Consider the following 27,643-nt stretch of genomic DNA (forward strand, 5'->3'; position numbering starts at 1 on the left):
CACGTGATCGTCACTGACATGGCGACACGCCTGTCGTGAATAGGAAGGTTCCAATGAGTAATAAAGCAGGGCGTCCTGTAATGTGTTTGTTTTTATCTAGCTCCACAAAAGTAGACTTGATACCGTAAAAAAATATCTGTAGTTCAAATGGTTTCTTTTTATCACTGTCGTGAAGTTTATATATAATAATTTTCGCTAGACAAAGCAATGGAAATGTGTTTTGTAAAAAATTAAAAAATCGTGTTTAGAATTGGTAGCCTCTACAGAAATAGAACATTTTCCATTACCAATATGGCTGCCCTCTGGTGACGTAGTTCAGTAGTAGCATTGAGAAGCTGGATAACGCGAGGTTATATCTTTTGACTAAATTACTTTCATCAAATTTTAATACATTGAATAACTACATCAACCAGTTTGTGTTTGAAGTTTCATATCTAAACGCCTTTCAACAAAATAAAATCATTAATATGAAATTCTATCTGAAGTGCATTCTCTGGATCAAAGTAGGTAATCTTTCCCACACCATGAAAGAAAGTGGTCAAATAGTGCAACTCTAGATAAACAATGTTTAGCTCTAAAAAGGAAGTCCCTTTGCGCATAAGTAAATTAATTACAGTAGAAAACCAGAATTTTCAAAACAACAGTAAAAAAAAAAGCTATTTCTTTCATAACCTATCAAGTCCTAAGCAGACTGACAAATAACTCCTCATTTATGTTGCTATTAGAAAAGATACATATTTAGTCTATTAAAAGGCCCCTTGTAATAATTATCCTATGGGAGCCTTGTGGCTATGTTGCTCCTCTGCTTTTGTTTTGTGCTTGCCTGCTTTACCTTTATCACTTTCTCATTATCTTCATAACCTTCCCATCACTTGTGTAAGTGCCACTGTCTGAGGTGCTGGTAAAGAAGGCAGAGGTATTTTTCATTAGGGTTGCCACCTTTCTTAAAAAAAAACACATTAACATACATTTTCATAAATTATATAGTATAACTCAAAAACTAAAGCTTCTATTTGTGTCGGTACAACATGATGTCAAGGCCAGGGTCGGATGATGGGGGACTGCCTACGCTGCTAGGCACGCCCCCCAGGCTGATCCTTGTCTACGTCAAAGGGGGAAGCTGCAGGATGCCGTATATGGTAGGACGTTCCATGCCGTCATAATGGCGTTAAAATCTAGCGCTGTTAGGACGGCATGGAACGTTCTAACTGCGGGAAGGGGTTAAATGCTCATTTGTTTATAATTAGTATTTATCACACTTAGAAGTTTCACTTTGACATGAGCTTTGTTTCAATGTGTATTCTTTATTTTCTACATTGAAAAGAACCTTAACCTTTTAACGCCGTCATAATTACACTGGGCTTTAGCGCACTTATGACGGAATAGAACGTCACAACCAACGGCTGTCCTGAAGCCTACTGCGCTTCCTGGATTTGATCGCAGTCTGGAGGGCGTTCCTATCGTTATAGGGACGCCCCCCAGACCCAATCCAATAATTGATATCTCGTGATTGTATGCAAGATCGCGTGATTTCAATTTGTCTACATCAGAAAAGTTGTTCCGATGTAGGCACTTTAACCCTGGCAGGAAAGGGTTAAAAATACCAGCCATGTTGGTAAAATACCGGCTTAGTGGCAACCCTTTTTTTTCATTATTCACTTATTTATTGTTTCCTTGCTAAGTATTTGTAGATCACAAAATGAAACTTTCACAATTCAGATAGAACTTCAACATACAATTTTAAACAACTTTCCATTTTACTTCTATTATCAAATTTGCTTAATTCTCTTGGCATTGTTATTTCTATTTCCACAAACAAAACAAGTTCTTTTATAGAGGCAAGTTTATTGTTGCACATGATACAAGCAATTGCAGGGAAAATAAAACATGATTCTGCTTTGCACTGCTATATGATTTTCTGCTTACAATACAATAATGTCCTTACAAGCTATGATGTCAGACATTCCAGTATTGACACCTGCCTTCTGTATTAAAAAAAAAACATACCGACTTTTCTAGAAAAAGAATTAAAGGGACATGAAATGTGATTTAGAAAGCGCATGCAACTTTCCAATTCACTTATATTATTTAATTTGCTCCATTCTCTTGACATCCTTTGTTGAAAAGCATATATAAATAGGCTCAGTAGCTGCTGATTGGTGGCTACACATAGATACCTTGTGTGATTGGCTCACCCATGTGCATTGCTATTTATTCAACAAAAGATATGTAAAGAATGAAGTAAATTAGGCAATCAAAGTAAATTGGAATGCTGTTTAAAATTGTATTTTCTATCTGAATCATGAAAGAAAATGTGTGTGTTTCATGTCCCTTTAAGAATTCCACACTAAAATAAATAACTCCCCAGCAATCCCCCACTCTTGTAACATTCATACTCTGAATAGCTTCCCTCCAGAAAGGTCATTAGCACAAACCTCAGCATGTAACCCTTTAATAGTAACCCCATGGTAAGTATTACTTCCAGAGTATCCTTTGTTAAAGAGTAGGCTTTAGCTAGCTAAACTGTCTAGTGACAAGAGGTATATATGCAAAGCTACCAATCACCAGCTATCTCCCAGCAGGGCACTGCTGCTGCTCCTGAACCAATCTAGGTATGCTCTTCAAGAAAGGATACCAAGATATGAAAGCAAATGTTTAAATATTACAAAACAAGAACACAGAAGCGCAAACTCGACTCAAGGTAGTAATCTGAAAATGTATTTGCGCACAAACAACTCTATGCACTTACAGGGATAAAGATAAAAAGGTGCCTTTTAAAACGTATAATTACGGCACCAGGCTTCTTGAATCACAGTCCACTCCCAAAGTTTTGTCCTTAATAGTACATGCTTCAGCAATGTACTGTGGCACTTTTTATGGTCCCTGTAAGAGAACCCTCTTCAAACACAAAGAATCGATGCATACACTGATGTTAACCTCGTCAGATCCGGCAGAGTTTTAGACACAGTGTGTTGATATCCTGGTTCCTCCTTCCTTAGCTCTTTACCTCCAAACTGGATATGAGTGCGAAGAGGGATACAACACACAAATCCTAGAGCAGATCAGTGAGATATCAAATGATATAAAAAAATCACGCTTAATGGTATACTCACAAACACTGCAGCACTCAGATGTGCTGATTGGGGCAGACTGGAGTCACACAGCGCTCCAGCTCGCTGATGTGGCTAATGACTCAATACAGATGATAAAAAAAAAAACCGATACGAAGTAATATGTAAACCAAATTGACACTTTAATTAAAAAACATGTGTGCTACGTGTTTCTCAGTCAGCAGACCGTTTTTTCAGGCATATACACAGATTACCGTATTTAAATCTATCTTAACCAATCACCTTGCCTTAAATTTATTACATCATGAAGAACACAGGTAAATGGGATTTATCATTATCTGAAGCATACAACATACAAAAGCAAATTGATATTTCTAACAACCCCACATAATAAAAATCTGTAGAGCATACTAACGAACAGATACTATTGTTACTGGCTGACAATTTATCAGACAGATATGAAGCAAAATGCCACTGTTAGGACTCATGTTAGATCGATATAATCAGAGCGGTACTGAACATATAAAAATGAATATATTTACAAAGTTATCAGTATCTAGCGTCTCAAAGAGACATTACAAAGGAAATTACATTAAATTAAAAGGTGTTTATCGTAACTCTCACACTAAAAATGTGAAGAAAGAATGTATCAATCTTCCCACACTGTCAAAAGTATTTTAATACCAAAGAAAGAATAGGAAAGTTGACACATAGTTCCTATTAAATAAAGAAGTAATGATAAATGAATTCAGCAAAGAAGTAATATCTATAAAGAGACTATTTAGTAACAAACAGAAAAAAACAACTATCTATACTGGTGATGATAACCTAATAGATGATATATGTGTAAACTATACAATGTGTAGATTTCACCCTTTAGAACTCACAGTAGACCTCTATAATTGGACTATCCTATGTCATTTCCTTTGTAATGACTCTTAAAGACGCTAAATACTGATAACTTTGTAAATATATTCATTTTTATATGTTCAGTACCGATCTGATTATATCGATCTAACATGAGTCCTAACGGTGGCATTTTGCTTCATATCTGTCTGATAAATTGTCAGCCAGTAACAATAGTATCTGTTCGTTTGTATGCTCTACAGATTTTTATTATGTGGGGTCGTTAGAAATATCAACTTGCTTTCGTAAGTTGTATGCTTCAGATAATGATTAATCCCATTTATCTGTGTTCTTCATGATGTAATAAATTTAAGGCAAGGTGATTGGTTAAAGGGACACTGAACCCCAATTTTTTCTTTTGTGATTCAGATAGAGCATGCAATTTTAAGCAACTTCTTAATTTACTCCTATTAGCAAATGTTCTTCAATCTCTTGGTATCTTTATTTGAAAAGCAAGAATGTAAGTTTAAATGCCGGCCCATTTTGGTGAACAACGTGGGTTGTTCTTGCTGATTGGTGAATAAATTCATCCATCAATAAACAAGTGCTGTCCAAGGTTTTAGACTTTCTTTTTCAAATAAAGATAACAAGAGAACAAAGAAAAATTGATAATAGGAGTAAATTAGAAAGTTGCTTAAAATTGCATGCCCTATCTGAATCACAAAAGAAAAAATGTGGGTTCAGTGTCCCTTTAAGATATATTTAAATACGATACAAGGTAATCTGTGTATATGCCTGAAGAAACAGTCTGCTGACTGAGAAACGCGTAGCACACTTCTTATGCACATATCAGTGCTGTATTCTTTTTAATGTTTTTTAATTAAAGTGTCAATTTGTTTTACATATTACTTCGTATTGTTTTGTATTGAGTGGATTGAGTCATCAGCCACATCAGCGGGCTGGAGCGCTGGGAGACTCCAGTCTGCCCCAATCAGCACATCTGAGTGCTGCAGTGTTTGTGAGTATACCATTAAGCGTGATTTTTTTTATATCATTTGATATCTCACTGATCTGCACTAGAATTTGTGTTTTGTATCCCTCTTCTCACTCATATCCAGTTTGGAGGTAAAGAGCTAAGAAAGGAGCAACCAGGATATCAACACGCTGTGTCTAAAACTCTGCCGGATCTGATGAGGTTAACATCAGTGAGCTGGAGCGCTGCCAAAACTTCAGCCTGCGCCCAACAGCACGACAAGTGCTGCCATGTATGTGAGTACAATAGGAGCAAGTGTTTGTTTCTACATTTGTACTATAATTGATCTGCACAAGGAAGCGCCCCTTCTGTTTTCTTGTCTTTCCAGACTCAAGAGTATTAAACCCAATTTTGTTCTTTCATGATTCAGATAGAGCATTCAATTTTAAGCAACTTTCTAATTTACTTCTCTTATAACTTTTTCTTCATTCTTTTGCTATCCTTATTTGAAAAACCAGGAATCTAAGCTTAGGAGCCGGCCCATTTTTAGTTCAGCACCCTGGCTAGCGCTTGCTGATTGTTGGCTACATTGAACCACAAATCAGCAAGCGCTAACCAGGTGCTGAACCAAAAATGGGCTGGCTCCTAAGCTTATATTCTTGCTTTTCAAATAAAGATACCAAGAGAACAAAGAAAAAGTGTGTTTAGTATCCCTTTAAGAACAACATAGACTATAGTTTCCATTGAGTTGGTAAAGTTTGGAAACAGGTGGTAACATAAAATATCTCCATACACTTTAATGGAGATACATATTTTTTATCACCAGTTTCCACAATTTAACACCTCAATGGAAACTAGGCCATAGCAGGTATATAAAAAATCAAGACATAAGAGTTATCAAACAAAGGCCTAGTTTCTATTTAGGTGGTAACGTTTGGAAACTGGAGGTAAAATTATTTATCTCCATTATAGTCTATGGAGAATTTTTATGTTACCACCAGTTTCCAAACTTTACCATGTCAATGGAAACTTGGCCAAACTCGTCTGAAGACTGTTCGAGAAAATAGATACCTCAAGTGGAAAGATCATTGAAAACCAATACAATATAATATACAGCTTTACATTTGTGATGATGTTGCTAGATAAGCCCTCTGAAGATGAAGGTAAGTTCCAAAATCCATCCTTCCAATTAACCAGTATATATGCATATGAGTATGTAAAAAGAAGATGAAAAGAACAAAAACAGAACTGTAGAGCAGATATAAAATATATAATATTGTCTGCAGACGTGAAGCCCAAAATCAATCCTCCTCAAGCATTCAAGCAGTGGTAAGATGCAATGCCCACAACCCTCAAGACCCGCCATGACCCTTCCCTCTAAGTCCATATCACATTGTGTTGAATCAGTTTAATTATGGGGTCTTAAACTCTGTTGCCTGTGGGTTGTCTATCTTCTCAAACATTCCAGTATTCACAGACTTCTAAACATTCATCTCTACTGTCTAGAATATTTGAGGAGATAGCAGCCATCTGGTAGTACAATCTTATTTTATCAAAGTAGCATACAGATAGTATCTTAGCCCACCCAGGATATAGTTTTCTAGAAAGGTACTTTAGCCTACTTGTTTCAGATGCTGTCAGGAAGCTGGCTGCTATTTTCATATGTGGTGGATTTGCCCTAAGGTAAGCCAGCTATAGGATCAATGGGATCAAACATCAGACTTGATTATTGAACTACTCAATAAAGAGATCACTCTTCCTCCCGAATAAGCTTTATTACATGCCCCTATGGCAGGATTAAAACAACTTATAAGCTGATAGCTATGATATGCACAGCCATAAGAACTAAGAAATTTGCCCTGAAGTAAACTCTATCTCTTTTCTTGTCTTCCAACTATTCCTTCATTGATCTTTGTTACTGCCTGGGTATCCATCTCCCATGTATTAATGAAAGTGAGTTTTTGAGGACCCAAAACTAAATTAAATGTGAGGTATAGATCTTTTAAAGCACCCTTAAAGTGAATGTAAAGTCCGCTTCCTGTCTAAAGTTTGGCGTAACATTGCGGTTTAAAAAACATGAGTTTCATTCATCAAATTATTTATATATCCGAAATACCTTTTATTTTTAATATTTTTTGATTGTACCCATCATTCTAATCCTCCACCCGGCATTTGCGATCACTCGTTATCATTTACATGCACGATCGTCGGAACCAATAACGGCTTTAACCACAGGGGGACCCAACCCCTTTGGATGTCGTCACGCGTCCGTATTGCGCTTGCGTTAGACTCCTCTTCCAAGATGATTAGCAAAAGCTTGTTCACATTTCGCGCATGCGCAATTGATAACTTTACGTAGTCCGTTCATTGTAGAACTAATATACCGCTCGGTAAGTTTAATTTTCAAAGGGCTCCGTATTGTATAATAAAATCGGATTACTTTCTAAAGTAATAATGTTCATATTTATATTATCAAAGATTAATTTTATGATTGCCACAACTAGATAATATCTATATATATATAAAAAAAATACACTGTATTTCATTTCTTCGTTACCTAATAATATGACCTTTATTATATAATTAAAATGAGGATATATATCTTTTTTAATATCCTAATTAAAATGAATACAAAAATTTAAAGCAATAATTTGCAATTTGATAACTAACATTTTATATTTTACTCAAGGTGGAGATCCTTTGCTTCGCTTCACAACGATAGTATTCATTGAATGTACTGATTCAATGAATACTAGGTTGATTGACAGCGGAATCAGGGTTTAACGCATGCGCAGTGGTTAACTGAGACGGCAGCGCGCATTGCCGATACGTAAACAGCGGGTGGGACCGCTGTATACGTAATATTGAAGATAATAAGGAAGTTTAGAGTGGGAGGAGCAGGTATAGTCAAACTACGATATTTGGAATTGTAAATTAAAAATATATTACTAATTTTATGAAAAAATTATAGTGGCGGTATGGTTAATATACTGATTGTCTATATAACTATACTTTTAAAACAGTAAAAATTTACAATCACTTTAAGAAAGTCATAGAGTTATCTTTATATACTGTACATTTGCTATCCCTTATAGGTCTTTCTTTGCCCATATATATTTGTGATAAAGTGACCAAGGGAGTGGTTGGCGAACCCCCACCTATGAGAGAAAACCTTTCAGTGAGAGAATCTCAGAGCTTCACAGTGTGTGCTATTGCAATAAAAACTTTACATGAGGTTGGTCTATGTTCCTTCGAGGATCATAAAAGATGAGCCTGTCCTATTCTAGCTTAATAAAAATAGGCCTGAAGGTCTGGTACACAAAACCACGCCCTCCCGGTTTGTGTGAAAGCATGAATCTTTTATTTATTCTTGTTCTCTTGTTGTCCCATATGAAATGTAGGATCTCTGTTTGCATATGTCTAATATCATCTTTTAACCTATATGGGTAAAGCACAGAACATATATAATAATTTCAGCAATATGGACATTTTACACACAATGATCTTCACGTAAAAAGAGATTTTATATGTTGACCATTTCCTCAGTTCACTTTTAATTTTGGAGAATAATGGGACATTCTTTGTGCATATAGCTGATCAATTTTATTAATAAGGTATATGCCAAGATAGTTAATGGCTTTGTGGATCCAAGTCAAAATTTAGAGCTAATAGTTTTTAGTATATGTATCCAGATAGCCCCCAATCCTTTTAAAGAATAAACCAGAGGGATAGGAGAGGCTTAAGTGATCATAAATATCACATTGCCTGCGAATAAGGTAATTTTATTTTTGCTGTTTCCTACTTTAATACCTGCTATATCTAAAAAGGGTTGCCATAATTCTCTTCCACAAATCCAGGACAATCAATACTGGCTGGTTGGCAATCCTACATTATTTGCTCTACCAAAGAACATTACTTTAAATAGCCTCCAATGAACTAAACACACTGCTAACAACAATATAATTGCATTCATATACAGAAGCAGAAATGGGGAAGCAACAAAAACAAAGTTGCATGATTTGACTAATCAAGGGTTTAGTTACCCTAAGAAACATATTGCATAACACTATCGCCAACAATATCAAGTGCAATTTCTGATAAACAACCAGTTCTTGTGTGATTTTTAGCTGTGCACAAAACACAACTGTAATCAAGTATGATGCATGGCTTTCCTCTGTTAAAATGCATGTACATTAAACCCTAAGATCTGAGCAGCCCACAAGCCCTGTCCCCTCCCTTCCCCTAAGAAGAGCACCTCTTCAGTAGCTGTGGGACAATATGCAATAACAATGAGCCTCACAATAGTAATGGTGTTACTACGTGTCAGCCACAACTGGAACCTCTCCATCAGCCAGCTGCAGTAGATATGCATAGGAGGCTCTAGCAGGGAGCGCCTAGAGGCCTTGTACTTCTGCTCCTCTAGCTGCATGAGCTGCAAGGCTGTAAGGGGCTCCTGCAAACACAGAGAGAGATAGAGAGCCATGCTCAGAGGCTGTCCTGGATCCCTGCTTCCTTGACAGCTGAGAAAGCTCCTCTGTATTTCATCCGTATCTGCTCCCTGTAGGATAAACTGTGCCGATCAGGGGGCCATGTCCCGGGAAGGATAGAACCACGCTTGGATAATTAACCGCTTCTGACTTTGGGTTAAAGTGCACTGGGGAGGAAGGGCCAAGCAACCCTTGATTCATAGAACCATTAGCCCACTGCGCCCCACCTGCCCCTAATTAAGGCCCTGACAAATAATTCCGTCCCTGAAAACCGAGAATTATAGGAAACAGGGTGGGACATTTTTTTACATCATAAAATCTGCGACTTTCCCGTTTTTCTGGAATGTATGGCAACCCTATGGTCTTTGTTCTGGCCTCTCAGCTGCAATCCTGTGTTTCCTGACCCTTCATTCAGCACTGCAGCGAGCCTGATTGTCCTGGCCTCTTGGCAGCCATCTTGTGAATCTACTCCTGTCTGCAGCAAGCATGTAACTCCTAGCCTGTCTCCTGTAAAAACTGTCAGTTGACAACTCAACAAAAAGCACTGAACTTTCCCTATTGTTGAAGCTTGTTAGCAAATATTCCTGAAGAATCCTCTGGACTTCAGCCAAGTAGCCCTTTGATTTATTAACCATACTTGGCATACTTTCCGATGAACCTCAACATTACTCTGGACCATTAGCTAGCATAACCCCATATATTCAACAATTTAGTTATGTTTGAATTAAATGTTAAAGTTCACCCTTATGATTCCTGATGGATGTCAAGTAAGATTTTTTCATTATTACTGAGCCGAAAAAATAAATAAAGTTCAAGATTTGTTTTTTATTTTTTGGTACAATTTTAACTTTGTCTTTCAAAATTACATTGTACATTATTATTTTTCCTGAATGCTTTAAATAACAACTTTATTGTGTGAATTAAATTTGCATTTTGCTGCATATTTTTATACTTTTTTTTCAATGTATTACCTTTTAAATTGCTTGTTTTATTGAACAATATCAATGCTCAGTCCACTTTTTGGATGGGTATGTTCATGGATAATGACTTCTCAAATTATACATCCTATTTGTTTTATACATTTAAAGGGCCATTTTAGTGGAAAAAAATGACATACCTTTATTCATGAGCATACAGTATCGACCCCTCGAATCGCAACCATATTTGGAATTTGTTTAACAAATGAATAAACTTGCACATACAATGTTTTTAACCCCCCATAAGGGTTAAACACAAAGTTAAAGTGCAACCCAGGAGAACAGTGAACTGCTGGTCCCAAGTAGAAATTGTTGCTGAGCCAATTACCAGTTCTAGTTGCCTAGCTTGGGCATGTGAATAGTGCTGCTGATAGGGTGTACTATAATGGTCCTTAAAGAGAGAGATCATTTTATAGAGAGTTGAAGATCACCCTTAAAACGTGAAAGAAGAGTGCTCCTTTTATTTATTTATCTTTCAACAAAAACTCTTCTTAGAGTAAGTGAAGAAAAAAAAGTTAAACATATCACACTTTTTACTTAAAAGTATTGAAATTAATTCAGCCTTAAATAACAGCAGCAGCAAGAACTGACGCGTTTTTTATGAGACGTTGATTTTTTTTTTTTTAGTACACTTTAACCCCTCCCCATGGATGACAGACATGTTTGTTTCTGGTAAGATCAATTGGTGCGCAAGACGCTACTAGTACTGTAAGAATTTTTTTTATTATGTATTATTTTTATTCATGTGCGAAACTGCAAATTTCAAAATGTGCATTTTTTTGTTAACACATTATAATTTGTAATGCATTTAATATAACGCATAATAAATGAAAAACGTTGCCAGAATCAATGATGGCTGCCGTTTTATTCAGGGTCGCATTACATCATTAACCTTGGCATATTGGTGTATTCTAGTGCAACCCTGAACCGGGTGACCCTGACTTACCTTTCTGCTCGGTTCTAACTCCATTTGGGTCGTTAGTCATGTGGTATGAAATACTGCCTGGCTTAGCCATCATGACCGCCTGCATGTCGATTCCAGGCATCAGTACAATGTTAATTCACAGAGTCACCAACGGAGGCAAGGTGATTGTCGCATTAGTGCTATGCCATTTGTATATGCATTTACGGAATAACTTGTTATGAAATGCACATATTTTAAGCGTATTTACAACATACCTGTGTTTTATTAATAGGAGAAGAGAGTTGCACGTTTTCCATATCAGTGGACTCTTATGGAGAGAGATAAGAGAGTGTCCGGGGTACAGCTTTATTACAAATCAAAGGTATGGAGTGATTTGTTATTGTAACGATTTATATAGGTTCAAATGGTGATTCAGAAATGTTGTTTATAAGAAACCAGAGTTAAATTCCATATACATTTTTAATATGCAATGTAAAAAACATAATGCATTTTGAATATTTATCTTTCAAGGAGGTTGTATTGTTTTGCGTATCCTGCAGAATCCTAAAAACAATCTGTTGTTAAAAGTAGATTCCAATCCATTTTAGAAGTTTTTTCCCCACACATAAAAGTGCCTTTAACCCTTGAGTGCTAAGCACTTTCCCACCTGGGTGCTAAGCTGATTTGAGTTTTTTTTTTTTTTTTTTTTTTTTTTTTACTTCTTTTTTTTTTTACCCCAGATCCCCAAGACTTGTACCGTTGGAAAGGTTAGGCGATTACATTTCCAACGGTGGGTCTTGGGGGTCTGTAGTCGCTTAGATGCCTTTCCCTATACTTATTGGGATTTTTCAATAAAGTAGCACAGTGACGTCACCGCGCAAAGCGTGAAGCCCTGGCGATGCCTGTCACTATATACAGGCCCAAACTTAAGGTGGGAGAGTGCTAGCATTGAGAGTGAGAGCCGTTGTTTAAATATTGTCATGTTGGCAAGTTCAACTCTTATCTGCCCATTGGCGCAGTGCAGCAGCTTTTGCTGGGATAGATCACTGTAGGCTTTGACAGTAGAATCAGAATAAATAGCCTTTTAAAGGGGCAGTGCCAATTTTATACTTCAAAGTACAGGTGGACCTCCTTTTACAACTGTTCAATTTACACCGTTTCAGAATAACAACCTTTTTTTCCAGTCATGTGACTGCTATTGAAAAGCATTGAGAAGCAGTGCATTTATTAAAATAGCCAGTAGGTGGAGCTGTCCGCTTGTGTTGCAGCAAAGCCAAGCAAGCTGAAATTAATCAGTTTAACCAGACCTGAGCTATCAAGCAGATTTCAAAGGAACAAGATCTTCCTGTCTATAAATCAGTCCAGATTGGAATGCATAGAAAGAACTGTTTGCAGAAAAATGCAAGTGAAGTCTGTGTTGTGTGATTATTTTATTAGGTTTATAATGCTGTTTAGAAAATGTTTTTGTTCATTTAACTTAGTTTAATTATATATTCTGTGTTGTGTGATTATTTTATTAGGTTTATTAACGCTGTTTAGCATTTAAAGTCTTCATTTCAAAGCTTTAAAAATAATGTATTAGGTGTTACTTATGACAATTTTGAGAGGGGCCTGGAACCTAACTCCCTCACTTCCCATTGACTTACATTATAAACTGGGTTTCAATTTACAACGGTTTCGATTTACAACCATTCCTTCTGGAACCTAACCCCGGCGTAAACTGAGGGCTACCTGTATTTGAAAGATTTTTAATGCCAAAGTAGAAATTTGTAGAGCGCTGCTCGTAACTCTGAGTCATCGCAGCACGCTGTCTAGTCGCAGCCGGCCCGTTCACACCATTAAACTTAATGTAGCCCGCTACCAGACCAGGACGGGAGCGAGCTACAGTGAGTTTAATGGGGGGATCGGGCCGACTGTGACTAGACAGCGAGCCGCAATGCACTTCTGAAAAGACCATACCCACTCAGAGTCAGGAGCGGCGTTCTACAAATTTCTACTTTGGCATTAAAAATCTTTCAAATACTTTGAAGTATAAAGTTGGCACTGCCCCTTTAAAAGGCTATTTATTCTGATTCTACTGTCAAAGCCTACAGTGTAGATGATCTATCCCAGCAAAAGCTGCTGCACTGCACCAATGGGCAGATACAGTTGAACTTGCCAACATGACGATATTTAAACGTCGGCTCTGAGCTATCGCAAATTGTCAGGTGCTAACGACGGCTCAGAGCCATCGCTAGCACTCTCCCACCTTGAGGGAGATCTGGGGGCTCCCACCCGCTCTTACCCAGGCGATTGGGCCTGTATATAGTGACAGGCATCGCCAGGGCTTCACGTTTTGCGCGGTGACGTCACTGTGCTACTTTATTGACCCGCTCAGTAGAGCCAGGAGCAGCGTTATACAAATTTTTACTTTTACATTAAAAACCTTTCAAATACTTTGAAGTATAAAGTTGGCACTAAATTAATGTTATATAGTTCTGCACTATGTGCAGAATTATATAACCTTATTGTTTAGGTTTACTGCCCCTTTAACTCACCAAGCTCCTTTTTTCATATTTAGGTAAATCCCTTGCCGGTGCAGGGGCACCTCAAATTAGCCCTGGGAATGGAATTTCTGGACCCTGGCATTGCCACTCAAATTTCATACTGCCATACTGCCCTTGCATTATTATATGAGCATTACTGCCATGCAGTCTCTGTTAACTCAATTATTTCCTGTTCACAAAATCAGCCTAAATTATAGTGCTGGGAATTTGTGACTCTCTGAGAGCAGCAAATAGTCAAAGAGAAACTCTTAATACTGTGCCAGCAGTCCAAAAGTATTCTATCCAAAAGTATGGGAGCCGTATGTGTTACCAATGCAAACAGTTAAATGTTGTAATATCAATTGGCCGCGAGCAGCCACAAATAGTTGCACACAAGCAAACAAACAAGAAATGTAACAATGTATAAACGGCTGTTCAAGCACTTCTTAACAAACCAAATGCTTCACTCACCCGTGTTCAGCGGAGTGGGGGTGCTTCAGGCAATATCAATGCCTCTATCCTCTTGCCAGGCTCCGTGCAGGAAAAGCTCCACTCTGGGAAAGACAAGAAAACCGGAAGCACGCCAGGACGAAGCGGTGAACCTCAACCGCCTCAACTTATCCCAGCTGCTATCCTCCTGTGTCCTCGTGTGGCTCCTCCCCCCTACTCCGCTCCGTAACACAGTGAGACTTGAGTGTGCTGTGGCCGTTAATTGCAAGGCTAAACACAAACGTCCATCACACTTGCTCCTTTATATCTTAGTGTCCCATAATCAGCCAATAATGCAGCTGGTTTACTGGAAAGCAGAAAGTTCAAAGAAAGACGATCCCAGCTGCATAAAAGTATATTCCTTTATTCTTTACTCAAATAAAAACATAGAGAAACACAGCAAAACGATGTGGTAGGTGCTGAGGGCGCAGCACTGTGTGGCTTCAGCACCCTCAGCACCTACCACATCGTTTTGCTGTGTTTCTCTATGTTTTTATTTGAGTAAAGAATAAAGGAATATACTTTTATGCAGCTGGGATCGTCTTTCTTTGAACTCTCTGAGAGCAGCAACATACAGCCTTTGCATGAAGGGTGCCGAACAGGTCTCTCTCCTATGTGCACAGCAGAGATAATTTAATTTAGTCGATAGTCTACTCCCTTTGAACTAAAACAGTTCAAACTAGTTTAAAAGAATAGTGCTCCCAATATATATATATATATATATATATATATATATATATATATATATATATATATATATATATATATATATATATATATATATATATATATATATATATATATATTAATATTAGCCGGTGGCCTAGCACTCCATCCACATCGATGCTTCTAGTGCCCGGGTGCAATCCTCAAATAGTATACATAGACAGTTAGTAGAGATGGAGGGCACTCACAGGACTTCATACAAAAGATAGCCTTTATTATTATAGTAACATAAGTATAGTGTCGACGTTTCGGCCTTTTCCTAGGCCTTCTTCAAGACAATTTTCATAGTCTAAAAACATAAACAAAAACAATACAATGAGACACAAAACCAAGAATGTCATACCCAAGTATGCACCAAAGTGTGACCCTCCACCAGTGGAGATCATAATAACCCAAGTGACATATAAAAAGGCTTCAACCAGAGTAGAGAAGCCATATCAACCAGGTGCCAGGGAAGAATTGAGAAGAAAGTCCAAAGAAAGCAGAAAACAGAAAATAGAAAGGAAAAAAGAGAAAAAGGAGAAAAAAAGGCAAATATGGGGAAACATGTACCCAACTGAGCTACATTCAAACACTGTCACAGTCCACATGGAACTAGAGCCACCCTAATTATTAATATGATATGAGAACACCTAGTAACAGGCAGATACCATTACAACCCTGCATAATACTCAAAGACTATGGTGGACAGACAGACTGTACATTCACAGATCCAACATCAGTTAACCGTCAAAGGTAAGAACCCTTACTGAGGGACTCTTAGTGATCAATTGCCACTCACCACATTATTAAGTACATTATCATCATCATACACAACAGAGTGTCAGTAAATCACAAAATCATAGTTGTAAGAGCACTATCACAATCGGACAGAGTGTCAATAGAAGAACAAACCACCATTACCGGCAAACCGCCCGCCCCAGACGTAGGCCATACGTCAGAAGAGGCGGGTGGTGGAAGAAAACAGCGAAAAAACTAATGGAGACGGAAAAGGTAGTTATCAACATTAGCAACAGACCGATTGATGAGGATGAAACTAAACTGCTCAGCAGGGGGTTAAGTTATGTACCCACCCCACGTGTGGATGTCTTTGACAACCTAGTGGACATACACCGCCTGCAAAGAACTTTAAAAATTAGAAATCATTTTAAGAACTTCAAGCCATTGGACAGTGGAAACAAGTTTGTGACCAAATCCGGGTTCGAACCCAAGAACACACATGCCACCATTAAGACGTTCACCAGTGTCTGTTCCCGGCAAATCTCCAATGAGCTTGGTGATATGGGCACCTGTAGAACAAACTTAGAAAAACAGGAATGGGCAGCCCTACAAAGATTGAAGAAGGATGATTCCATAGTGATCAGACCGGCGGATAAGGGGGGTGCCATTGTTGTGCTCGATTATCAGTATTACAGAGATGAACTGTTGGGACAACTTAATGACAGCACAACCTATAAAAAATTGAGTACTAATCCTACACAAACCTACAAAAGAAAGTTAGAAGACATTCTGACTTTCGCCTTGAATAATGGTTACATTGAACAAACACTATGGGACTTCCTAGTACCAACATTTCCCAGATATCCCATTATTTATTCTATTCCAAAAATCCACAAAGATGCAAGTAAACCACCTGGGCGACCAATTGTATCAGCGGTGGGATCATTGTTCCAAAATTTGGCGAAATACATTGACTTTCATCTGCAGGGCATTGTTAAGAACACAAGGGCTTTCCTACAAGACTCAATCCAACTTATCAACTTGCTCCGGGAAAGTTCCTTTCCAGCCAACTGCTACCTCGTTACCTTGGACGTCAACAGCCTCTACACCATCATCCCCCACGATCTTGGTGTGGAGGCTGTGCGACAGTCATTGATGAAATCTGATGAGTACCTAGGTCCTCCAATTGAAATTCTACTGGATTGGCTAATGATGTGCCTGACACACAATTATTTCCATTTTGAGGAATATTTTTATCTCCAATTGGTAGGGACAGCCATGGGGTCCAGTTTGGCCTCCTCCTACGCGAACCTATTCATGGCATGGTTCGAAGATGAGTACGTGTTTAGCCAGAATAACCCAAACATACTACTATACCGCCGGTACATAGATGACCTGCTGGTCATTTGGGGCGGAACAGCAGGAGAACTGGAGACGTGGATCAAAGCCCTTAATGATTTCCTGACCCCGGTTAAGTTTAAACATGAGATAAGCAGTGAGGTGATACACTTCTTAGACCTGTGCATTTTTAAGTCAGGGGGTACAGGGGAATGTAAATTGAACACGACTTTGTATTCAAAGCCCACTGATAGAAATACACTTCTACAGTTCACCAGTTACCACCCACCTCAACTTAAAAAGGGAATCATCAAGTCCCAACTGATGCGTGTTATGCGCAATAACTCTGACCAAGAAAAGACGCTACTTCAACTCGATGAAATGAAAACAAAATTCCTCAACAGAGGCTATAATCCTGTAATGGTGCAAAAAATACTTGAAGAGGTGAAGCAGCAGGAACGAGGTTGTCTAATGGCAGGAAGGGCTGGTACAGACCCCATCACCAGTGAACCCACCCTGAATGTGATCACCAGGTACACCCCTGCTACAGGTACATTGCGTAAGGTCATCAACAGGAACTGGCCACTAGTAAGTGGAGATGGTTCACTACCATTTAAAGAAAGCCCTCCCCCGAGGGTGGTACATAAAAGTGGACGGAGTCTTAAATCATATCTGATGAGGACGGACCCCTGGAAGAAGGAGAGAACCTGGTTAAAACCCCTCAAAAATGGATGTTACAAATGTGGGAGCTGCGTGACCTGCAGCTCCCTCATAACTGGCGAACGTTTCCACCATCCAACCACCAATAAGAGCTTTGCTATAAAGCATAGATTGACTTGCACATCTGATTTTGTGATCTACCTACTGTCTTGCCCATGTGGACGGTTCTATGTGGGTAAAACCATCACCCCATTCCGGGAGAGATTGGCCAATCATAAGAGCGCCATTAGGGCAGCCCTCAAGGATGGCCACTCGGACCAGCCTGTGGCAAGACATTTCCTGGAGCAACGACATACAATATCCACCCTTAGGGCTATGCTCATCGACAGGGTGGCCCCCCTGAAACGGGGGGGAGACAGGAATTCTGAACTCCTCAGAAGTGAAGCCAGATGGATACATAGACTGGACACACTGGCTCCAAATGGCTTAAATGCCAGCATTGACTATGCCCTATTTTATTAAATATTTAATTACATTGATCATATATATGCGGTCCTCCTGTTATGGGTGGTGTTCCCTTACACTCTCTCTGTCTTGCTGTGACATCTGCTCACTTTCTGTTTGTTCTCTTGTCTGAAACCATTTTTCTTCTCCACTCAGGATACTATTTTACCCCATATCCTTGCTACTTGGCACCTGGTGCCATGGTTCTAGGCCCCCAGTTTTGTGTCATTGTACACCGTGGTTATATGTCGGTTTGAGTATGCCACACTTACGGTCAGGGTATGTCAGACATCCGGCCTGCATAGTCATTTTTGTTGCCCCTATCTTTATCTGCTATGGTTTACTGTGTATGTTAAAAGTACGGTATATTTTTATGTTTGATCGCTATAAGGGTTATTCTAAATTCCTTATCTGTTTTACAGCTTTAGCATTGAGGCATATGTTTTATCTGACCCCCCTCTGTTTGGAGGGATTGGGGATTTCATCACTATGTAAATTGAGTTTTGCCGCTAGGCATCTGCATACATTGAGGTGTTTTCATTCTGTCACTACGCCCATGTGATCGGTACTGGGGGTTATGATTGGCGCATATGGGGCAGGTACATGTCACTCACTCCTTACGTTATGTGTACCTTTTAGATGTTGCCACTGACATACGTCCGGCTGAGTTACGCTCAGGGCGTGGGGTCTGATTGGCTCCTGTAGGGGGCGGGACCGCCCTATTTACAGGCTCACTTCGCGGCTATTCCCCCTTATGATCTTGTCACTTTGGGAGTTTTACGCGGAGGTCGTATTCCGCATTAGTTGAGGTAAGAAGGGTGATGGCTCCTGCCGTGGCTCCTCATTCTCATATGCTTTTGTTGGCAGTCTATAAATGAGTTTAATGCTATAGCTTACTGTTTTATGGATATGCTACCGGTTGTTTTCAGATGTACTATTGACAGTAACTGCACCTATATTGTGGGCGTCTAATACACAGGACTATTGTGGCTGTGAATATGCGAATTTACTATTGTTGCTAAGCGGCTTTATTGACATATTTGCCGTTTTTAGTAGTGTGCTTATGATGATCATTTTTTTGACACGCTGTTGTGTATGATAATGATAGTATATTTAATGATACAGTGAGTGGCACCCAGGTTATGGGCATTCTACGCTCAGGACTTACTTTGGCTGTGACTATGTGAGTTTACTACTGTGGCTAAGCGGTTCTATTGACATACTCTCTGAGAGTGACAATGCGCTTACAATTATGGCTTTGTGATTTACTGACACAGTGCTGTGTATGATGATGATAGTCTGTTTAGCAATTATAGTTTAGTGATCTACAAGTTTACCATTGCTGCTAAGCAGTTTTATTGACATAGTTGCTGTTTGAGATAGTATGCGTATGATCATGGTTTAGCGATTTACTGACACGCTGCTGTGTATGATGATGATAGTATATATTTTATAATATGGTGAGTGGCACTTAGGTCATGGGCATTCTACACTCAGGGCTTATTGTAGCTGTGAACATGTGGGTTTAATAGTCTGGCTTAGCGTTTTTATTGACACTCTGTCCGATTGTGATAGTGCTCTTACAACTATGATTTTGTGATTTACTGACACTCTGTTGTGTATGATGATGATAATGTACTTAATAATGTGGTGAGTGGCAATTGATCACTAAGAGTCCCTCAGTAAGGGTTCTTACCTTTGACGGTTAACTGATGTTGGATCTGTGAATGTACAGTCTGTCTGTCCACCATAGTCTTTGAGTATTATGCAGGGTTGTAATGGTATCTGCCTGTTACTAGGTGTTCTCATATCATATTAATAATTAGGGTGGCTCTAGTTCCATGTGGACTGTGACAGTGTTTGAATGTAGCTCAGTAGCTCAGTTGGGTACATGTTTCCCCATATTTGCCTTTTTTTCTCCTTTTTCTCTTTTTTCCTTTTTTTCTTTCTATTTTCTGTTTTCTGCTTTCTTTGGACTTTCTTCTCAATTCTTCCCTGGCAACTGGTTGATATGGCTTCTCTACTCTGGTTGAAGCCTTTTTATATGTCACTTGGGTTATTATGATCTCCACTGGTGGAGGGTCACACTTTGGTGCATACTTGGGTATGACATTCTTGGTTTTGTGTCTCATTGTATTGTTTTTGTTTATGTTTTTAGACTATGAAAATTGTCTTGAAGAAGGCCTAGGAAAAGGCCGAAACGTCGACACTATACTTATGTTACTATAATAATAAAGGCTATCTTTTGTATGAAGTCCTGTGAGTGCCCTCCATCTCTACTAACTGTCTATATATATATATATATATATATATATATATATATATATATATATATAAATATAAAAAACCCTATGTACTGATCTAGGACCATTTTGGTGTATTTCATGCCTCCTATTTTTCTGCCTCATAGTTTTTCTGTAGCATAGAGAACCACTTCCTCCCACGATCACCGCCCAACCTCCTCTGATTCTTACTTCCCTACTGCCAAGGCAATATCCAATACAATGCTCCCTTACCATATGAAGGCAAAGGCCTTCTGCCCCCTGGTTGCGGATCCAGCGGTAGTATGTCAACACAATGTACTGTGTGACGTATTACATACGTCCATAAGGTGCAAGGGGTTAAAGCACCACAAAATACAGCAGAATTGTATAATCAACAAATGCATAATACAAGTATAATGAAATAAGTCTGAATTTCAAACAAGCAGTATTATTTTTCTGACAATTTTTTTAAAATTTTCTTTTACTTTCCTGCCCCTGTATTTACCAGTGCTATAAATAAAGTATAACAAACATCATGCTGAAAGTACCTTTATTTGCACGCACGTTTATGCAGAGTTGAGAGCTTCCGTCTGCTCCAAAGCAATTTTCTCAATGAGGTGACCTCATAGCCAATAGAATGCTAGCCTTATGGCATAATTCCGAATGGCTAGCACGGCCAAGGGGTGAAAACTTCACTTCATCGAAAAAATAGCTTTTTGCCGTTGGCAGCCGAAGGCATTCGGCTCGAAACTCGTGGGCAAATAAAGGTTCTTTCAGCATGAAGTTTTACACTTTGACTGAAAGTCCCATTTATTTAAAGCAGTGGTAAATCCTAGAGTTTCAAAAATGCTAGTATTTGCTATCACTTTAACTCTCCTAAATATAAGTGCTGAAAAGATTCCACTCTGTTCCTGCTGCTATGGATACAGTGTTTTGAAGAATGGATTTTCCTATAAATTTCCATTCATTTAAAAATATTGCTTTTGTTTAATTTTAAAAACGTGACCTAGTGAATATGTAATATAGAGTATAATTTTATAGTCTTAATTAATATATATGTTGTTTTTTTTAACAGGGTTTGGAAAGCATTGAATGAAATACCAGCTGAATAGTGAAGAAACTTTGAAAAGCCACCTATAAATGTTTCTTTTGATTGTATTTAATAAAAAGATCTATGTATATAACATTTGAATAAATGTACTTTTTGTGTCTTTACATTTTCATATTCTAATCTTTATGCACAACAGGCTCTTGGGGAAAATCTGTAAAATTGCTATATTGAAAAGTAAGACTTGTCTCACATCAATTACAGTATGTGATGTGATTACCTGATTTTGATATTTCTACTTTGTAAAAGCTTCTGCATGCACATTGTTTGTTTCCAGGTGGGTGAATGCAATAGAATTATGTCAATGTTCAAAAACACATAACATTAGCATTTCCATCATGCATTTTTTTTTTTATAAACATGTTAAAGGGACATTATATTAGCCAAACTTTATAAAACCTAATGTACCCTTTTAATTTTTTTTTTAAAAACCGCTGTTTTACAGACCCACTCTCTGTACTCTGCTGAGCTGGTCTGTTATATTCATACAGCGCATCGGGCCAGCTGTATAGTCACAGCCCGGCCCGACCGCACCATAAGACTAAGTGCAGCTCGCTCCTGCTCTGTCTGCACTTAGTCTTATGGCGCGGTCGGGCCGGGCTGTGATTATACAGCTGGCCCGATGCGCTGTGTGAATATAACAGACCCACTCAGCAGAGTACAGAGAGCGGGTCTGTAAAACAGCGTTTTTTAAAAAATAAATAAAAGGGTACATTAGGTTTTATAAAGTTTGGCTAATATAATGTTATATAATTCTGCACTATGTGCAGAATTATAAAACATTATTTTTAAGGTTTACTGACACTTTAACTTTTTTTCCTCTTTTTGAAATGAAAAAGAGTTAAAGTGACAGTTTACCTTTTTTTTTTTTTTTGTTTAAAAAGATAGATAACACCTTTACTACTCATTCTCCTGCTTTGCATAGCTTGCACAACAGCCAGACAGTGATACTTCACTTGTGCTATATAGATAACATGCTCACTCCCATTAATAATTATAATATTTATACAAGAACCAGAGACTGTCCTTTTAAAGTGACTGTGAAGTATTATTGGGTAGTATATGAATGTAATCTTTAAAAAAGGGACACTTTAATTTTATTAAAATTTTGATGATGAACCGGCTTCCTCCAGTCTTTGCGTGTCCCCTTTAGCGTCCAGCTCGTGGGACAAGCAACGATTGCAGGAAGTCGGAATAGTCTTCGATATGCTTAAGAAGGTAGGTGATGTGGGCAGAGGAACGGTTGTATGTTTACCATAACTAAGAGGGAAATATTTTAAAAACAAAGCGTCTTTCAAATTTTTAACAAATTAAAGTGCCCCTGTTTTATAGATTACATGTATATACTGCCCAGTATTATTTTATACTTTTCAATCACTTTAAGTTAAAGCTGTTTAAACTGTTTCCTAAACCAATGGAATGTGCATGTTTGTACAATTACGTTTCTATGGGATAGGTTTCTGGCTGATAAGTACAATTCCCACTACTATTGGTAGACAGTGATATGCACCACAAGCTTAAAAGGAAAACAGTGTTATCCAATGTTTAGAGAATGCCCCAGACCTAGAGGATAAACTTGTGGTACACCCCATTGGAATGCCCCTATTCAGCCAACTAACTAATGCAGGGAACCTTTTACATTAAGAAAAATAATACGCTTTAAATTATAAATACAAATTTCACAGTGTTTTTTTTTTTTTCTACTGTGCAATTTAAATAATTTCAATTCAAATTTAAATTTTTAACATGATTTTTGTAGAACAATTTCAGTACAAATTTTACAGAAGAAAGATAAAACAAGAGGCGCCCGCATGTGTGTATCAGTCAGGTAACAAAACTTGGAGTACAAATTAGTGCGTTGCTCTCAGTTGTGCCAGATGATGCAGGCTCGATCTTTAGCAGCAGTCCAGCTAGCTGAACTCCTGTAATGCAGGAACAAACTCCTCAGTGTTGGGTTCAGGAAAAACAGGTAGCATAGGCTCAGAGATTATCACAGTGTTTAAAATGTCCAATACATTTATTAAAATGATAAAACAAATAAAAACACTTGTTTAAAACCTGTGTGATATAATCATCTGGTATAAGAAACAATGCAACGTGTTTCTCAGCATTAATGCAGTTTCATCAGGCATGTTAAACTTACTCTAGTTCCATCTTTAAATAAGACTACGCTACCTGTGCGTTATAGACCCACCCCTTCTACATGGCTTGCATGCCAATCAATACCCTTTATCTCAGGGATATGTAATTGATTCACCTGTGTCCAATACGTAACCATGAAAGTAATAGAAATATACACACTTCTATCTACAAAATGATGAATCATTATTAAATGTATAAGAGTATGTAGGTCTCTAGATAGCCTATGGGGTAGTCACATCCACACATTAAAATACTTATGAATGAATGAGTTACTTGTATAGCACTACACCTCAAACTAAATCCACTCAAGGTGCTTTTCAGCCAGAAGCGGCCCGAGCCTTCAGAAAAGGTGGGTCTTGAGCTTCTTCCTGAAGGCTAGATGGTTTTCTTCTGAGCGGATGTCCGTGGGTAGCACATTCCATGGCCGGGGTCCTTGGACTGCGAATCTTTGTTTGCCTTTTGATTTGTAGCAGATATTGGGTATGTGGAGGAGGTTCTGGTTGGCTGACCAGAGAGGGTGACTTGGGGTGTAGTGCTTTATTTTGTCGCAGAGGTATTTTGGGGTTTTTCCTTATGTACATTTGTGGATGAGGCAGAGGGTCTTGAATGTAACACGATCCTTCACAGGTAGCCAATGGTAGCTTATACACCCTTTCCGGTTATAAGATACAAAGTGATCAACAAGTTGTATCTCCTAAGGTTAATCCTATAAAAGACGAGAACTCATGTTCAATATAAATCAAAATGATGCAACAAAATTACAAATAGAGAAGGTTACACTATCCCAAACATTCTACTCACTATTGGCGGCACGCTGTATAAGGGACGTAGTGAACTTAGCCCCTTCTATGGTAGTGATGCAACTAACAGGAACATGCTTATGGGCGGAGCTACAATAACTATACGTCAGTGTGACATATGCAAAACAGACAATATTCTTCAGTCCGTACTCAGTTATGTGAAAGTTGCAATGTAGTTCAGACATCAATTCAAGCGCAACTGTATCTGCTATAAAGAAAAAGACAAACTAAGGCCATAATAGGAAGTATAAGACTGGTGTGAATGCTAATACAATTGTGGTGTTTGTGTTTTAATATGTCTAAAATATGTGTAAAAATTAAAATACCAGTGTATAACTTGGTGGTGTGTTAGCGATACATTAAAGGGACAGTCTACACCTTAGTCATCTTAAAGTCTTACCTTAGATTAAGCTTCAAAAAGCAAATTGGACCCTTTATATATCATGAAGCTGGGACTGTAAAAAAAGGTTATTTTTAAATGAATAGTGTTTCTGGCCAGTTTGAAATGGCTGCCAAGCTCAGCCCACTAATGACATCATGATCTGGGCTGCATATGGCATCCAATCACAAAAGGCTTACTAGTAGGATTCAACAGACTGTCAATGCTATTTAGTAGAGTGCCAAGCCCAGATCGGGATGTCATCAGTGGGATGAGCTTGGCAGCAATTTCAAACTGACCATAAACACTATTCATTTTAAAATAACTTTGTTACTGTTCCGGCTGCATGACATAGAAAGGGGCGCAGGAGGCTATTTGAAGCTTAATCCAAGGTTAGACGTTAAGATGACTAAGGTGTAGACTGTCCCTTTATGTGTAATGAAAGTGGGGGATAATATAAAATAGTGAGATGTAGTGATGCAATGTGAATATGATAACTATGGGAGTGTGCGAGTATAAAGATATCTAATATGTAAGTGATAAGTAAGATACCTACGTGTGACTATTAAGTGTGTTAATGGTATAATAAGTGTAATGTGCTATCGTGGTGATAAGATAGGGGAATAATTGGGATAAGTATATAGTGAATGGTCCATAACCTAATATGTGCATTTACCACACTTAAAGGGATACTGTACCCAAAAATTTTATTTCGTGATTCAGATTGAGCATGAAATTTTAAGCAAATTTCAAATTTACTCCTATTATCAAATTTTCTTCATTCTCTTGGTATCTTTATTTGAAATGCAAGAATGTAAGTTTAGATGCGGGCCCATTTTTGGTGAACAACCTGGGTTGTCCTTGCTGATTGGTGGATAAATTCATCCACCAATAAAAAAGTGCTGTCCAGAGTACTGAAACCAAGAAAAAGCTTAGATGCCTTCTTTTTCAAATAATGATAGCAAGAGAACGAAGAAAAATTGATAATAGGAGTAAATTAGAAAGTTGCTTAAAATTGCGTGCTCTTTCTGAATTACAAAAGAAAACATTTGGGTTCAGTGTCCCTTTAATAGTGGTCCCAAGTAATAAACATGTGTATGTGCTAGGTGACTTAAAATCACTAAGGTGAAAATAATGATATGAAAGTATAATAAATAGAATATAAGATAACGGGAAGGGATGATGCTGGGGGTGATCACTTGATATAACTAATTAATCTCATATATATATAAATATTTTCTTTACAATAAAGGAAATCCAAAATAGATTCAAGAAACGGGAATCAACCAGAGATTCTGGTTTACAATATAATAATGAAAAACAGTATGGAAATATTCGCCATATATATAACCAGAGCAGGCCTATTTAGCTAAAAGACCCCATTCTCAAAAAAACGTTGCCAGATCAACCAAAATTAGTCTTTAAACGAGCCCCTACACTATAACAAAAACTTGCACCCAGCAAAGTAGTTATCTCTAAGAAAAGAAACCTATAGATGTGTTATAAGGAGGTGTTTCATGTGCAAATATATTACACATGGTAAGGTAACATGTCTCTTGTTTCACATATCACATGGGAGGAATTCCCCATAAAAGGGAGATTATCTTGTAGTTCCACTTTTGTAGTTAACACCCTCACTTGTGAATGTGGAATACAATACATAGGCCGTTCCTCTAGAAAAATATGTTTTAGATGGAGTGAGCACCTTAGGAATGTTACAAAAAAATCCCTTAAACATAGCGTCTCAAGACACATCACTCAAGAACACAATAGTGAAACGAATAACTCCTATAGAGAATATACCACCTAGTCAAAGCCATAATAGAATGACTAATAGAGACCTATCTACAGATGTCAATCTTTATCTTTTATAGGGTGTTTAGTTTCTATTTTTGCATTGTTTACATTTCTGTTATTATTTATGGGCCTCTCTTTTTGGGATTTTCTGTGTACAGGTTTATTGGGTACCACTGCTCTGGTTATATACAGTACACAAACATTTTCCTAGTATCTCACAAAAGTATTTTGTAAATATTTTATTATATCTTTTCATGTGACAACACTGAAGAAATGACACTTTGCTACAATGTAAAGTAGTGAATGTACAGCCTGTAGAACAGTGTACATTTGCTGTCCCCTCAAAATAACTCAACACACAGCCATTAATGTCTAAACCGTTGGCAACAAAAGTGAGTACACCACTAAGTGGAAATGTCCAAATTGGGCCCAATAAGCCATTTTTCCTCCCCGGTGTCATGTGACTCGTTAGTGTTACAAGGTCTCAGGTGTGAAAGGGGAGCAGGTGTTATCACTCTCACACTCTCTCATACTGGTCACTGGAAGCTCAACATGCCACCCCATGGCAAAGGACTCTCTGAGGATCTGAAAAAAAGAATTGTTGCTCTACATAAAAATGGCCTAGGCTATAAGAAGATTGCCAAGACCTTGAAACTGAGCTGCAGCACGGTGGGCAAGACCATACAGCGGTTTCACAGGACAGGTTCCACTCAGAACAGGTCGACCAAAGAAGTTGAGTGCACATGCTCAGCGTCATACCCAGAGGTTGCCTTTGAGAAATAGACATATGAGTGCTGCCAGCATTGCTGCAGAGGTTGAAGGGGTGGGGGGGTCAGCCTGTCAGTGCTCAGACCATATGCTGCACACTGCATCAAATTGGTCTGCATGGCTGTCGTCCCAGAAGGAATCCTCTTCTAAAGATGATGCATAAGA

The 27,643-nt window shown here is 38.2% G+C and overlaps 1 protein-coding gene across 1 annotated transcript; it reads left to right on the forward strand.

Annotated features, from left to right (window-relative positions):
- Window positions 1-11,234: 11,234 nt before the first annotated feature.
- NDUFA1 (NADH:ubiquinone oxidoreductase subunit A1) lies at window positions 11,235-21,668 on the forward strand. Its single transcript, XM_053691594.1, has 3 exons — window positions 11,235-11,440; window positions 11,551-11,640; window positions 21,560-21,668. Exons 1-3 carry the CDS (start codon window positions 11,339-11,341, stop codon window positions 21,578-21,580), a joined length of 213 nt encoding a protein of 70 aa, XP_053547569.1. The 5' UTR covers window positions 11,235-11,338; the 3' UTR covers window positions 21,581-21,668.
- The last annotated feature ends 5,975 nt before the right edge of the window (window positions 21,669-27,643 follow it).

The sequence above is a fragment of the Bombina bombina genome, chromosome 1 (assembly GCF_027579735.1).
Source record: "Bombina bombina isolate aBomBom1 chromosome 1, aBomBom1.pri, whole genome shotgun sequence".
Taxonomy (NCBI): Eukaryota; Metazoa; Chordata; class Amphibia; order Anura; family Bombinatoridae; genus Bombina; species Bombina bombina.

Coding starts and splice junctions, on each gene's coding strand:
- NDUFA1 (XM_053691594.1), top strand. CDS start 11,339: ATGTGGTATGAAATACTGCCTGGCTTAGCCATCATGACCGCCTGCATG. Junction 11,441..11,550: donor GAGTCACCAACGGAGGCAAG/GTGATTGTCGCA, acceptor TTTTATTAATAG/GAGAAGAGAGTTGCACGTTT. Junction 11,641..21,559: donor AGCTTTATTACAAATCAAAG/GTATGGAGTGAT, acceptor TTTTTTTAACAG/GGTTTGGAAAGCATTGAATG.